Below are 13,999 nucleotides of genomic sequence, written 5' to 3'. Positions count from 1 at the left end.
GGGATTAGAAATGCCTCTCCCTCTAGTGGGGCAAGCGCGGTCTCTCTCTTGCTCCCTGTAGCTCAGCCTTAAATATGGCGCCCAGCCTACAGCAAATACTCAAATACTTGCTGAATGAGTCGAAGGTTTCTAAAGATGGAATGGAAGAGGGAGGCCATCTCCTCTCCTCGAGGAACGCAACAAGAGGAAACCAAATTGCTTTGTAGCAAGTGAGACTTCAGTTAGCTGAGAAGAGCTTCATGGCCGCAGAGCCGGGACCAAGGGATGCTTGCCGCCTTACCTGCAGCTTGTGGACCTTGTCGTTGAGCTCGGCCCGGGCCCGCTCCCCATCGCTGCACTTGGACTGCAGTTCCTGCAGCTGAACCTCCAGCTTCTTCTTCTTGTGCTCCACCTCCTGCTTGGCCTGGTTCAGGACCCGCAGTTCCCCGGCCAGGTCAGCGTTCTCCTTCTCCAGCGTCTGCTTGTTCTTGTCTAGATTGGCCTTGGCCTGGCCAAGTCAACAGAGGAGAGGGAAGGCATTACAGCTCTGGCCAGGAAGGCACTTTAAGATGGGAGCCTCCATCCCTTGGGACATCTTCCGCTTTCCCTTTCTGTCTAGAGAGTCGGGAAGGTTCCAGGCACCTGTGCTTGTCGACACGGGGATGGGCGGTGGGGAGGGCACACCCGTGACAGTAAGACTGTATTCTCTTTTTCTGAATCACAAAGTTTGCAAATGAGCATCTCCCGGGCTACATCCAACCTGTTGTCATTGTCCTAGTTGACCTATTCTTTGCCGCCAACACCTTAATAACATGATGTCATGTAAAGATCTGGATTCCAGGGGTACCTGGGTGACTCTGTCTTTAAGCATCTGCCTTCAGCTCAGGTCATAATGCCGGGGTCTTTGGATTGAGCCCCACATCAGGCTCCCTGCTCAACGGGAAGCCTGCTTCTCCCTCTCCCATGCCCCCTGCTTGTGTTCCCTCTCTGTCAAAGTATTTTTTAAAAAATTAAAATCGGATTCCAACTTCTTTACAAAAAATTCTAGTGCTCTCTATCATGACAGGTGCTGGTTATATGAATGTATACCGTTAAAATTGGTGGGTTTTACTGCATAGACCGGAGGAATTCTGACTTTTGAAAAGCAAGACAACCATCATACTCAGTGAGAAAAACAGGGCTTTCCCCCTAGGATCACGAACAAGGTAAGGACGTCCACGCTCATCACTTCTGTTCAAATAGTACCAGAAGGGGAAATGCACGTCAGTTACAATTAGCAAAATCTTATTTGTCCAACACGCATAAAGACTTGACAGAAGGTCAAAGGTTAGTATTCAGATCTCACTTGACAAGACACGAACAAGTGTTGGGGCGCCTGGGTGGCTCAGTGGGTTAAGCCGCTGCCTTCGGCTCGGGTCATGATCTCAGGGTTCTGGGATCGAGTCCCATATCGGGCTCTCTGCTCAGCAGGGAGCCTGCTTCCCTCTCTCTCTCTCTCTCTGCCTGCCTCTCCATCTGCTTGTGATATCTCTCTGTCAAATAAATAAATAAAATCTTAAAAAAAAAAAAGACACGAACAAGTGTCCTTTTATTCATTTGCGGGGGGCTCAGTCTCACACCCATTTCTGTCCTAAGGCCACCTGTGTACGGGCAGATGATGGGGCCAGGAGATGTGCTCATGATCAAGGCTGCAGAGGACGTGAATTAGTGTTTGTAAAACCATGGGACCATCTAGCTCGCAACCTGTGCTGCCTAGGGAGCTGGAACCATTATTTTCATGGGCAGGACCTCTGCAGATTCTGATAGAAGCAGGAGTGACCCAGCTCCCAGGAAGGTGTCAGTAAACCACCCCCTGAAGAATAGTCCCCTGGGCTGGTAACAGAAACGGGTGCCAACTCCAGCAAGGGTTAGGTAATGTGCCCCCACTTAGTCGAGCTGGGGGGATACCTAGATAGTGCAGGGATGCAGGGCAGCCAAAGGGCTGTGGGTGAGAGACAGAAATCCGATCCGGACGGCAACAATCCGGATGTCACAAGCGAGAAAGCTCACCCCTGAATGAAACAGGGAAATTCTCCCAAGGGAGAGGAAGTTCTCGGCACACTGCATTCAGAGGATTTCGCTGCCCCGTGTGCCCTACACCCCAAAGAGCTAACCACGGGGGGCGGGGAACAATTAGATCTAGTCATTCTCAAACTCTGCCAATCTGCAGAGAAATTACAGGATGGCCTCTGTCTCAAGTTCCCCTCCCAGAAGTTTTGCTAAATAGTTGCTTATCAGGGCAGAGTGGGGGCTGCTGTGGATTTTAGACCCTGCCCTGGGGAAGGTGTGAGGCAGGTCTGCAGACCAGACCACCCACCCGGGTTCAAATCACAGCTCGATCAATGGCCGTGTGACCTTGGGTAAGTCTCTTCACCTCCAGGCTCTCTCTTCCTTCATGTGTCAAGCTCAGCAGTAGCTACGTCATAGCTGGTTGTGAGGATTAACTGGCACGTATACAGTGGGTGCTTAATAAATGCTCTCACGACCCGTCATTACAGTCTCGTAGGGCTGGCTCTTTCTCAGCCCCAACCTCGATCTGTGGTTATGGGGAGCTGTCGGTGCACCGCGCTTGCGAAATGACCATGACGTACCCTCTTGAACTGCTCCAGCTGCTCCGTGAGCTCCTCTACGGCCTGTGTGTGCTTCTGCCTCATCTCCTGGACCTGGGCCTCGTGGGACCGTGTCTCGTCGTCTAGGGCCTTCTTGAGTACCGTCACCTCCTGCTCCCTTTTGGCCCTGGGCAGGAAGAACACAGAGGCTGGCTGTTGGGTGGAGACAGGGCTTTGCCTCAGACAGCGCCATCGAAAGGGACGAGAGCTGAGGTCTCCATCACCGGCCCCTCCTTGGCTGTGTGACCTCAGGGGAGTCACCCAACCTCTCTGGACCTAGCATTTCCTCAGCTGCAAAAGGGGGGGAGCATGGTGACTGCCCAGAAACTCTTCAAGGCCAGCAAATAAATACACAAAAATACTCAGGAATGTGTTGAAAGAACATCTGTAAATTGCAAAATGTTCCTCAAATATTATTAGCTCTTATTTCTTGAGCACTTAGTATGTGCCAGGCCCCAACCTCAGTTCTTTCTATATGTGACCTCATATAACCTTCAGAGTGACCCTCAGAAGCAGGTATATCCTTCCAACTTACAGATGAGAAAGCTAAGGCTGAGAGAGGGTAAGCAGTGGGCGCTTGTTGACAGAGCCAGAATCTGGTCTGGCTCTGAGCCAATGCATTTAAAATACCGTACCAGGCTTTTCTGGATCATGGGCCTTGTTGGGAGGGGAACACTGGGCTGGCTTCTCCACAGAGTTAAGGGGTGTGGCACAAAACCCCAAGTGTGGGTAATCAGTCTCAGTGTTAGCATAGCACCTGACATGGACACAATCAAAAGCGTTTGCATGTTTGTTGAATGAATAAACGACCTACTTTCTTTAAGGTCAGCATTCCTTATCTAGCAGGTAAAGTGTTTTTTTGGGGGGTTTGTTGTTCTGTATGTTTGTTTTGGGGTATTTTTTTGTTGCTGGTATCTGTGATCTTCTAGCACATCTTAAGGACCCCACCAACAAGTGTTATTTTAAAACATGTATCACAAAACATAGACACATGCTCTTGGGGACTGGAATCTAGAGAATTACTGACACATGTAGACTCCCACATGAAAAGAAAGGGGCGCCTGAGTGGCTCAGTGGGTTAAGCCTCTGCCTTTGGCTTGGGTCATGATCTCAGGGTCCTGGGATCGAGCCCCGCATCGGGCTCTCTGCTCAGCAGGGAGCCTGCTTCCCCCCCTCTCTCTCTCTGCCTGCCTCTCTGCCTGCTTGTGATCTTTCTGTCAAATTAAAAAAAAAAAAATAAAGGCAAGAAGGAATACCCAAAAAACATGGACTGTGTTAGGACTAAGACTGATGTTTTTCGTATCTACGTTTCTAGAGCTTTCAAATCGTTTTCGATTCAAGTAAGTCTGACTACTGTGATGCCCAATAAGATGAGAAAGGATCGTATCTCTATTACAGACGGTAACTGTAGGGCCTGAGGACCTCGGGGTTCAGGATGTGCCTGGCGGCTGCCCATCACCCCCCACCCCGACCCGAGCCACCCCATCTGTGCAGCGGAGTGGCGGGAGCCGCTGGGGTCCGCAGGCTGGGCACCCACCTGAGCTCCTGCTGGGTGGCCGTGCTGTCTAGGGTGTCCTCCAGCTCCGTCTTCAGCGCCTCCAGCTCCTCCCCCAGGTCCCGCTTCTGCTTCTCGGCCTTGTTCCTCGCGGCCCGTTCCGAGTCCAGGTCCTCCTGGAGGTCCGAGATGTGACCCTCCAGCTCCCGGATCTTCTTCAGAGCGTTGTTCTTCTGAGCGATTTCATCGTCGAGCCTGCCGGGGACAGATCACCAGAATGATGACCCCGGGCTCTCTGGCCCCTGCGATCTCCCGACGTCACCGAAAATGATTTCCTGGAATAAGATACTCCTGTTCCACGGACATTAAACCAGGTTCCGGCCACGTCCCGGGGACACGGTGGACCCCTTCTCTCTAGGTGGGACTGCTTGTGGGTTAGGACAGATCTGATGTCAAAAAACAGATTTTGGGGTGCCAGGTGGCTCAGTGGGTTAAAGCCTGTGCCTTCAGCTCAAGTCATGGTCCCAGGGTCCTGGGATGGAGCCCAGCATCAGGCTCTCTGCTCAGCGGGGAGCCTGTTCCCCCCTCTCCCTCTGCCTGCCTCTCTGCCTCTCTCTCTGTCAAATAAATAAATAAAATCTTAAAAAAAAAAACATTTTGGTGAGAGTGTGTGCACGTATGTGTGTGTGCATGTGAGAGAGAAAGAGAGAGAAAGAGGGAAAGCAGAGCCTGCTCCCGGACTAGCCAGGTGCCTTGTTCACACCAGGAGCTTAATAGACGCTTATGAACACTGGACAGTCATTTCTCCTGAGCAACTACTTGTTTTTCTTTCTTCTTTTGGTTCAAATGGTTCAAAAGTATCTTCACCATGCAAAGTGCTTGGCGAGATGTTAAAAGCCAGGGCCCCCTGGGGGTTGTAGCAACCATGGGTCAAGTTGGGATGCGAGAAGAGAAGCGTGGTCTGAATGGCCTGGAGACCATTAGGACCTGCATGGAAAGCAGCTCCCCGCTGATGCATGGTGGGGCTGGCCTCCTGCTGTGATGGAAGGAAAGGGAACAGCATGAAAGAGGGCCCAGAGGCAAGATTCCTCAGGGCAAGGGGAGGTGGGCACCTTGATCCTACTGAGCTTGGGAACAGGAAGCAGTGAGAGAGAAGGCTAAGTGGTCGGGTAAGGGTCAAGTTCACAACCCAGAGGATGCTTCTGGTCCATCGCCCTAGCGCTGTCCAGCAGCACACACTGGGAGCAAAAGAGCTGGCCATGGGACCAGTCAGGAAGTGTTGGGGCTCAGATCCCAGGCCTGGCTTTCTGCTCAGTGACACGGAGATCGCAGCAGCGTCCCTAGCCTGGTGTGCGCGTGAAGATACCGCCTGGAAAGAGCTTGGCACACAGTGAGCAGGAAAATCCCTGTTAGTTGTCGCTGCAGGATTCCCAGGGTGAGGCTGTCAGCTGGAACCCAGCCGGGAAGACAGGGAATGGGACAGGGACACGTTTCTAAGGACCGGCAGAATCTGAGGCCGGCCGCGGTCTGGGCGTGGGAGGAGCAAAGAGGGGACAAAATGACCCTCAGGAGGAGGGGCAGGGGTCATCCCAGCCTCAGGCATGCGGTGCCTGAGACTCCAGTGGAACGGGCTCCATGGGAGCAACTGGACATGAGAATGGCAGGACAGGGGAGGCCCCCAGCAGCATGGAGGCCTGCCTGGAGGAGGAGGAAGACGGGGCCCACTGCGGTGTGGTGGGAGCCCGCTGGGCACATGGACGCCCCCGGGACCACAAGACGCACCCCCACCAGCCTCGCTACCTGCTCAGGGCGGCCTGCAGCTCCTCCTCCTTCTTGGCCAGCTGCACCTTGAGCTCTGCGATCTGCGCCTGGAGGTCGGCGATCTGCTCGTGGAAGTCACTGGCCTCCCCCTCCAGCTTCCGCTTCAGCTTCTCCAGCTCCTGCCGGTTCTTCTCCTCTTTCTTCAGCCGCACTACGACAAAGCCAGGGGTTCTCAGCAGGTGCCAGCTATCAGAAAGGCACCCAGAGGACAAGCCTCTCTGCTCTGGCACCTCACGGACACACACATGAACACACACACATACACACACACGGCCCCACAGGTGACTGGCCTGGCCTGGCCCAGACCATGATCTTGCAGGAGGAAAGTCAATGCGGCTCCTTTATTGCTACTAGTATGTCCGCTGCAAGGGGCCTCGCTCAGGTTTACTCTCAGATTGTATTTTTTAATTGAATTAATTTGTTTATGTGAAAAAGAGAGAGCACGAGTGGGAGGAAAAGCAGAGGAAAAAAGTCAAGCAGACTCCCTGCTGAGCAGAGAGCCCGATGTGGGGCTCATTTCCAGGACCCTGAGATCATGACCTGAGCCGAAGGGAGACGCTTAACCCACTGAGCCACCCAGGCGCCCCAGCTCTCCGATTTTAAAACACCCATTTGAAACCCCCTTTGAGGTACGAGGTTTACCTTCCAGTTCTGAAATCATAGATTCATGCTTGTTTTTTAGCTTGGTAAGATTCTTGGCCTTTTCTTCCTCTTCTGCAAGATTCGTTGTTAAGTCACTAATCCTTTCTTCAAGGAGTTTTCGCTCCTTGAGCGGGGGAAGGAAAAGAAATATCAATTGCTTTCTTTTCCCTTTTCCAGGATCTACATTTCATTTTTAGTCACTTCCAAAAAAACAGGTGGAAAGAAAACCCAGATGAACACGCAATACAACCTCTAGCTTTAAAATGATTTAAAAAAAAAAAAAAAAGCTTCTTAACAATCATTCCCTAAAACCCAGGTACTTCATACCTCATGTGCCCTCTGACCCCCACACTTCATGGTCCAGGCAATCGAACCCTCATTCCTTCCTCCCACATGCCAGCTCTTTCCTTGCCACAGGGCCTTTGCACAGATAGGACCATCTCCTGAGTGGCTTCTCCACTCCCCTTCCAACTGCTCTTCATTCTTCAGATTTTCTCTTAAATGTCACTTCCTCCAGGAAGCCTTCCCTGAATGCCTTCCTTCTATCCCCTGATGTTCTATTTTTATAATATTGTGAACACCTTCTTCAGAACCCTGACTGTGAGGGTCACTAATGGTTAGGTATGAGCCTTACCAGGCCAGGGCCCCCCTTGTCATGCAGGCCTTGTACCCCAAACAGAGCCTGACTCAACACAGGGGCCCAGCTGACATCGAGCTCAAAGACCTCAAGGGAGTCTGAACTCAGTGGCGCTGCCTAGTGGTTCCCGATCTGGGTGACCTACTCATTCCAGGTGACATGCGGACTTTTCCAGTTTGGGCACTGAAAGTCCCACATCCTAGAAAGATCTCAGTCCCAGGCAAACCACGCCTGCGGGTCACCCTATCACTGACCAGAAGCGGCCCGTGAGAATGCGGGAAAGGCCCCCGAGTCTCAGGCACATGCATCGGCCTTTGCACAACTCAGGGCACCCACTGGCATGGATTTTCTGAGACCTGATCTGTGGGAAGCCCTGATCCTGGAGGGACCACCAGGGACCCCATCCATGGGGTCTACCTGCCTCTAGAAGGCAGTCAGGAGGCCGCCTTCTGCACCATGCATTTGGCCAGAAAGAGGAAGCATCTGCAGTGCTTAGCCCCGAGGAGCCTGCCGAGTTAACGCAGGTGTTGGTCCCACTCACTCACTTTTGACAGCTTATTGTTCTGATCGTCCATGACCAGAATATCATCCTCCAGTTTCTTGATCTTGGCCTCGGCCGTGACCTTCTCCAGCTGTAGCTTCTGCCTCGCGGCTTCCTCTTCCTCCAGCTGTTCTTCCAGGTCCTTTGTGGGAGAGGGAATGGAATCACAAACCTCGCTCCCAAGGGGGTCCCTCTCTCGCAGCTTGGGGAGCCACACGGAGCCAGGGTCTCATGCCCCCAACCCCGGCCCCGGTGCTGCGGTCTCCTTTTACTGGAAATAAAAGGTTTGGGAAACCACTGGCTTCTTGAGCCTCAGTCTTCCCATCTGTCAAATGGGGATAGTAGATACTCTGTGGTTTCAAAATGTGTCTGCAAACCCTCCTACTCTTCCCTTCGAGAGGTGCAGCCCAATTCCTCTCCCCATCAGCGTGGGCTGGATTTAGGAGGAAGTGATTAGGTATAATGCCCAAGGCCAGGCTGTCAGAGGCATTGTGGCCTCCTCTCTCTTCCTTCTCTTGATTTGCCCTTCCTGGGGGAAGCCAGCGAGGCCATGTAGCCCTAAGGAGAAGCTCCCCGCCCTCCCAGTGAGGAGATGAGGCCTCCGGACTCCAATCACGGGAGCTAGCCACGTGGACGTGGGTCCTCCAACCCTGGGCTCCCATTCCGACTGCACCCGCAGGATACAGTCTCACGCAGAACCTCCCGCCGAGCCACTCTCAGATTCCTGACCCTGTGACCCAACGGCGTGTCCTTCCACGCTGCTAAGTTCTGGGGCCTTTTGTCGTACAACAGCAGCTAACTAATGCGAATGTCCCTCACACGGGGCTGTGAGGGGAAAAGGTGTTTGCACACGGAGGGTAGAGCCGGAGAATGGGGCGGGCTCTCTGGGAGACCGGGACGGGCCGACCCCCTCCAAGCCTTAGTCCCCAGCGGGGACAGACATGACCACACGCCCCTCGCAGGCTTGCAGCGAGGGTCCAATGATAAGGCAAGCAGCCCCTGCAGGGCCTCACCAGCATCTGCTGAGCCATCTTCTTCTTCTCGGCCTGCAGCTGCTGGCCCCGGTCTTCCTCCTCCTCCAGGCGGGCCTCCATCTCGTGCAGGATCTCCTCCAGCTCCTGCTTCTTCGCCGCCAGCCGGACCCGCATCTCCTCGGCCTCAGCATACAGCTCGGTCTCCGCCTGCAGCTGCTCCTGGAGCAGGTTCTTCTCCTCGGCCAGCTGCAGGCAGGGAGCAGGGGGGTGGCCGGTGAGCCCCGCGGGGGCGCGGCTGCCCTCCCTCCGCAGCCCCTGCCGGGCTCTGGGCCGCTACCTGGGAGTGCTTCTGCTCCAGCTCCTTGAGCTCGCTCTCGGCCTTCTGCTGCCGCTCCTTGGTCTTCTGCAGCTCATCCTCCTTGGCCTGCATCTCCTCCTCCTGCCGAGTCACCTGGAGCAGCGGCTTCACCTGCGCGCACACCGCCAGCCGTCACGGGCGTCCATGGCCCGAGGAAGCTAAAAGCTCTCCTGATACCTCGGATCAGCGGTTCTCAACCAGGGACTGGTTTATGCTGTCCCGTACCCCCGAGGGGATGCCTGGGAATTGCCGGGGACAGTTTGGGTTGTTCCAGTCTGGGCAGGGGATGCCACCAACACCTAGTGGGTATGAGCCGGGGGGTACCGCTGCAGATTCTAGAAAGCACGGGACAGCCACCCCGCGACACAACCTTTCCATCCAACACTCTGATAGCACTGAAGTTCAGAAATCATCAATGAAAGCCACCGGGAAAAAATGTGCACAGTGTAAAGGAAAAAGTCTCTCCTTCTCCCACTTTGTCCGTTCCCAGAGAGAGAATTACCGCTGACCAACCGGCTTATATCATCCTGTAAGGACCTATTTTACTGTCCCTGCTCCCCTCCCCCAGGGGACTTAAAAACAAGTCCCAGAAACCAGCTCCAGGTGTGGAAGCCAAGAAAAACAAGGCTGTACCCACCTCGAGTCTAGCCCTGACGTAAGTACAGCCATCTTGGCAAAGCAAAAGCTGGCACCTTGCACTGTAAGAGTGGGTTAGCATCAGAATGGCCATCCTGAAGGCTGGGAAGCCTTGTTAGGGCACGGCTAACTTGAGATAAGAGAAAGTAGCTAAAACCTGGAAAAACAACTTAATCATATACCATCAGGGAGGTTATGTGGTGGCGCCACAGGGACCAAATGTTAAAGAAAACAAATAGTTAACTTGCAGAGATCACAATCCTGCAAGACAGGAGTCTCCCTTGGTTTGCAAATGTCCTGGTGATTTACAACAAATAGGGCCATCTCTTCAATGGCCCAATTTCCAGAGACAAAGGGCTCAGTTCCTCAAGGCCTAAGGTCGCACCATTAAACTGAAGGAGGCTGAAGCAGAAGAAAATGTAAATAAAGTTACATTTCTTCTAAACCTAGATCTCACTTAACGGCCAGGATGGCTCTAGGGTGATGCCGGGGTGGCAAAAGGTTAAACATAGTTAAACTGTCAAAGTGGGGTGCAAGATATGTATGTAGCCACGGAGAAGTGCCTTGAAAACGCTATATAAACCCTTGGCTTTGAGTGCTCGGGGTCCTTGTTGAAACCCGCTGCGCCAGGCAGATGCTTGGACCCCAGCTAGCTGGAAATAAACCTCGCTGTGTGACTTGCATTATCGAGAGTGTTCTTTGTCTAATTGAGGGGTGGTCGACTCCGTACCCTAACAATCCCAAGGAGGAAAGCGGGGAGGAATCTCCCACATTCTACCTCCCCGTCAAGGTGACCGTGTGCACCCTTGACGGTTCCCGCCAGTCCTTCTCCTACATGTTTAAAAAACACACCCGAGACCACGCTGCCCAATTTTCTACGACAAGTCCGTTACTTAAAATTAAAGATAATCATGACCCCGTGCCGCTGTCAGCTTTACGCCTTTGATTTTTTTGCTAGCTGCCATTTTTGTGCTCTAGAAGCGGTGACAGGGGACATCCCTGTCTTTCTCCTGGCTTGAGGGGAAAAGCTCTCAGTTTTGTCCCCATTAAGGATGACGTGGGCTGTGGGTTTTTCACAGCAGGCCTTTACTGTGCGGAGGGAGGGGCCCTCCACACGGCTTTGATCCAGCGTTTTTAGGTGACCGTCATTTTTAAGAGTTGCAAAGTATCCTACGGAGGGAGGAGTGTGTTGGGGGCCGGACCTTGACGTGCTACTATAAGATCCACCACGAATGCCCCCAAGTCCTGATCTTCAGAGACCAGTGTGCCTTGTGACAAAGCCAGTTTCCCTGATGACAGAGTGTAGGACTCCCCTTGTAGAACATTCTTGAAACGGCAACACCACAGGAAGGGAGGACAGAGGAGCGGGGCTATGGTGGGGAAGTGGGTGCGGCCAGAAATGAGCAACGGGAGGGATCCCCGTGCAAACGCTTGGGATCCCAGTCAGGGTCATTGATAACCTATGAGCCCACCGAAGGAGAAGGGGGGTTAAGCCTTCTTGGGCCAAGAAACTACACACAGGCGAAGTGTGACTCTGAGCCCCCGAGCGCATGCGCACATGGGCCGTCAACCACATGCGGCCCCACAGCGGGAGCATCTGGGGCGCAGAAGGGGGCAGAGGGTTCCAACAGAGGCGGGTTCCACGGCACTCACTTTGGTGAACAGCCTCCACCACTGCCAGTTCCGCAGCTTGAGGTAGGCCGCGCAGTTCCTCTGAATCACCTTCATGGCCGTCAGCTGCTGCTGCCGCTTGGCAAAGGCCCTGGGGCAGGGGAAGTGGGTTCTGTGAGAACCCCCCGGGGAGGCGGAGGGGGGGTGGTGCCCAAGCCTTGTCTCCCCGGGGTCGTGCGCGCGCACATCCCAAAAGCAAGACGCGCCTGTCCGGCATGGGATTCTGTGACTCCTGCAGGGGCATCACCCCTCCCCCCTGCTCTCCAGCTCGGATTCTTCAGGAAGCTCGACCATCACCACATGCATGTCGTCCGGGCGCAGACCAATTCAATGATCTGGAGGCCAGCCCCCTTCTCGGTGGGCAAGGAAAACCCCCAGCTCACCAAACGCCCTGGACTCAGATCTGTGGTCCAAACAATGCCTAGGTAGTCAGTCTACACTCCACCAGTCCTAAAGGGGGTCCGACACATGACAGGCAGACCCACTCTTTCCTCCGGTGTGTCTTTGTGTCTTAGAAATCTCAAGTCTGACTCGGAATCAGGGCTCCTTTGGGTTTCAGGGCTGGTGGGTTTGCAAAACCACCGCCAGGGGGAGCTCAATGGCTCCTCTTTCTCTGCGGGGCTGCCATCTTGGTACACGGGTCAACCTGAAGAATGCTGCTGCTCGTGTCAGTGGAGGTGGGAGGGCCCATCAGAGAATTGAGCTATGAAATATAACCACTCAGGTCTGTCCCTGGACTGCAGACCCCCCCCCCCCCAGTTCTGGTCTTCACCACCTTGGTTCTGGCCTTCACCCTTTTGGGTCCACTGAGTAACGAATGGGCAGAGAGCCACTCCGCCAGTCCCTGCAGTCCTCTGTGGGGTGTGACTTCCCTCGAGGAGCCCCATCCCTCATGCAGACCCTAAGCCTCGCAAAACAGAAGGAGCATCCGATCTCCCAAGACCCTGCCTTCTGGATCCCTTTTGAACAGGGGGTTATGGGGACAGCCAAATCCTCTTCCCTCCTGCCCTTACCATCTTCTCGCACTTCTGAAATGACAACCTAGCCCTGTCCACGGACTCCTCACAGCCCCATGGGGAGGAATAAGAATCCTCCTCCAGTGGAGAGATCTGAGCCTCGTAGAGACAGAGAGAGAGAGAGAGAGAAACTCGCCCAAGTTCACCGGCAAGTAAGCTGGGGGGCAGGACAGCAGCCCTTACAGTGAGGGCACTTCCCTACAATGGTAGCGTTTCTGCCTCCACCAGAAGCAGCGCCAGGCGATCAGGATGCTTCCTAACTCAGGTGGCCTCTCAGAGAAGCCGGGAACCAGAGTATGAGGCCGCAGAAGCCCCAGAGGAGGGCGTGTTTCTGGGCCCTTTGCAGGAAGGCGACAGTGCTCAGGTCCTTACTTCCTGGCCAGGTAGCCGCGACACATGGCCTGGAAAGCCATGATGACATCAGTGATCTTCAAGTCCCGTTCCTCCTCCAGGTGTGCCAGGACCCCCGTCCGGAAGAAGATTTTGCTCTGCCCGATTCTGTACAAGTTGGGGTCGAGTTCCAGGGCTTTGATCTGCAGAAGAAAAAGGGACAGGTGCTCTCGTTCTCAGCTGTGACATGTGTCCATGGGGCGTGTTTCAGGAAGGTCCCACCCCAACAAGCTCCTGGCAGTGTCCCCAGCGACGAGGGTGGGGGGGGGCATTTGCAGTCAGATCCCTGGGGAGGGGCTGGCGCTGGGGCTGGGACTCACCATGAGAATGCAGGCCTGCTTCCCGTCCATGAAGCCTTTGGGAATGGCGTTGGCAGCCAGGATCTCGTAGCTGGAGACACAGGGCAGAAGCTACTGATGAAACGCCTCTCGGCATCCTTCCAGCCCTCCACCCGGCCTGGCTCACCCCCCGCCCTCCCTGCACCCAAGCCCCCTCCCCTGACCCCAGCAGGCTCACCGCTGGCGGAACTCCTGGAAGACGATCCTGTTGGGGAAGCCCTGGCGGCAGATGCGAATGCCTTCCAGCACCCCGTTGCAACGCAGCTGCTCCAGCACCAGAAAGGCGTCCAGCTTGCCAGACTGCAAGGCCAGAGAGGCAGAGCGGTGGACCAGGGGGCTGGGACCCCGGGAGCAGCAAGCCCCGAATCTCAGGCCTGGGTGACCCAGTGTCAGGCCACCGTGGCTGACAGAGGCACCAGCGGAGGTGCCAGCTGGGGTACCGGTGCCACCTCTCCTGGACTTGGTGGCACCAGCCTCACCTGGCTAGAAGCCTCTCCTTCCCTCACTTCCTGTCACTGGTGCTGCAGCAGCTACCTCCCAGATGGCTCCCAAAGGACATCCATTCACCATCACCGCCCCTCCCTGCTTCCCGCCCCTGTCTTGCCTCCCTCTGCAACCTCTCATTCTGTTTCCCTAACATCAGTCTGATTGTGACATACCCCTGCTTTTAAAAGCCCACAACGGCCTCCTCTGGTCAACCCACAAGGAGTGCCACGACCCAGCTCCTGCCAAAGGATTCGGCCCCATCTCTCCCCAATCCCTGCCTCACACCATCACAGGTCAGCATGAAATGACCCAGTTGCTACCTAGACCTTTCGCTTCTCAGGTCACATCGTTGCTTCTACTGGTCCCA

At 54.6% G+C, this 13,999-nt stretch overlaps 2 protein-coding genes across 4 annotated transcripts in view; one reads left to right on the top strand and one right to left on the bottom strand.

The window, feature by feature from the left end:
* The window catches only part of ABCC1 (ATP binding cassette subfamily C member 1 (ABCC1 blood group)), a 318,947-nt gene that overhangs the window by 36,220 nt on the left and 268,728 nt on the right, over positions 1-13,999 (top strand). The window lies entirely within an intron of this gene.
* MYH11 (myosin heavy chain 11) overlaps positions 1-13,999 on the bottom strand; it is a 111,581-nt gene that overhangs the window by 15,271 nt on the left and 82,311 nt on the right. For all 3 annotated transcript variants that reach the window (XM_082714962.1, XM_082714961.1, XM_082714963.1), the window contains 12 exons: positions 13,325-13,446; positions 13,129-13,198; positions 12,791-12,951; positions 11,385-11,493; positions 9,075-9,206; positions 8,777-8,983; positions 7,768-7,905; positions 6,586-6,709; positions 5,923-6,094; positions 4,165-4,377; positions 2,610-2,754; positions 281-487 (listed from right to left, as the gene is read on the bottom strand). In XM_082714962.1, coding sequence (XP_082571088.1) covers positions 281-487; positions 2,610-2,754; positions 4,165-4,377; positions 5,923-6,094; positions 6,586-6,709; positions 7,768-7,905; positions 8,777-8,983; positions 9,075-9,206; positions 11,385-11,493; positions 12,791-12,951; positions 13,129-13,198; positions 13,325-13,446 — 1,800 coding nt within the window. The remainder of the gene's footprint in view (positions 1-280; positions 488-2,609; positions 2,755-4,164; positions 4,378-5,922; positions 6,095-6,585; positions 6,710-7,767; positions 7,906-8,776; positions 8,984-9,074; positions 9,207-11,384; positions 11,494-12,790; positions 12,952-13,128; positions 13,199-13,324; positions 13,447-13,999) is intronic.

The sequence above is a fragment of the Mustela nivalis genome (genome assembly GCF_964662115.1).
Source record: "Mustela nivalis genome assembly, chromosome: 19".
In the NCBI taxonomy this organism is placed as follows: Eukaryota; Metazoa; Chordata; class Mammalia; order Carnivora; family Mustelidae; genus Mustela; species Mustela nivalis.
This window is presented reverse-complemented; position numbering and strand designations above follow the sequence as displayed.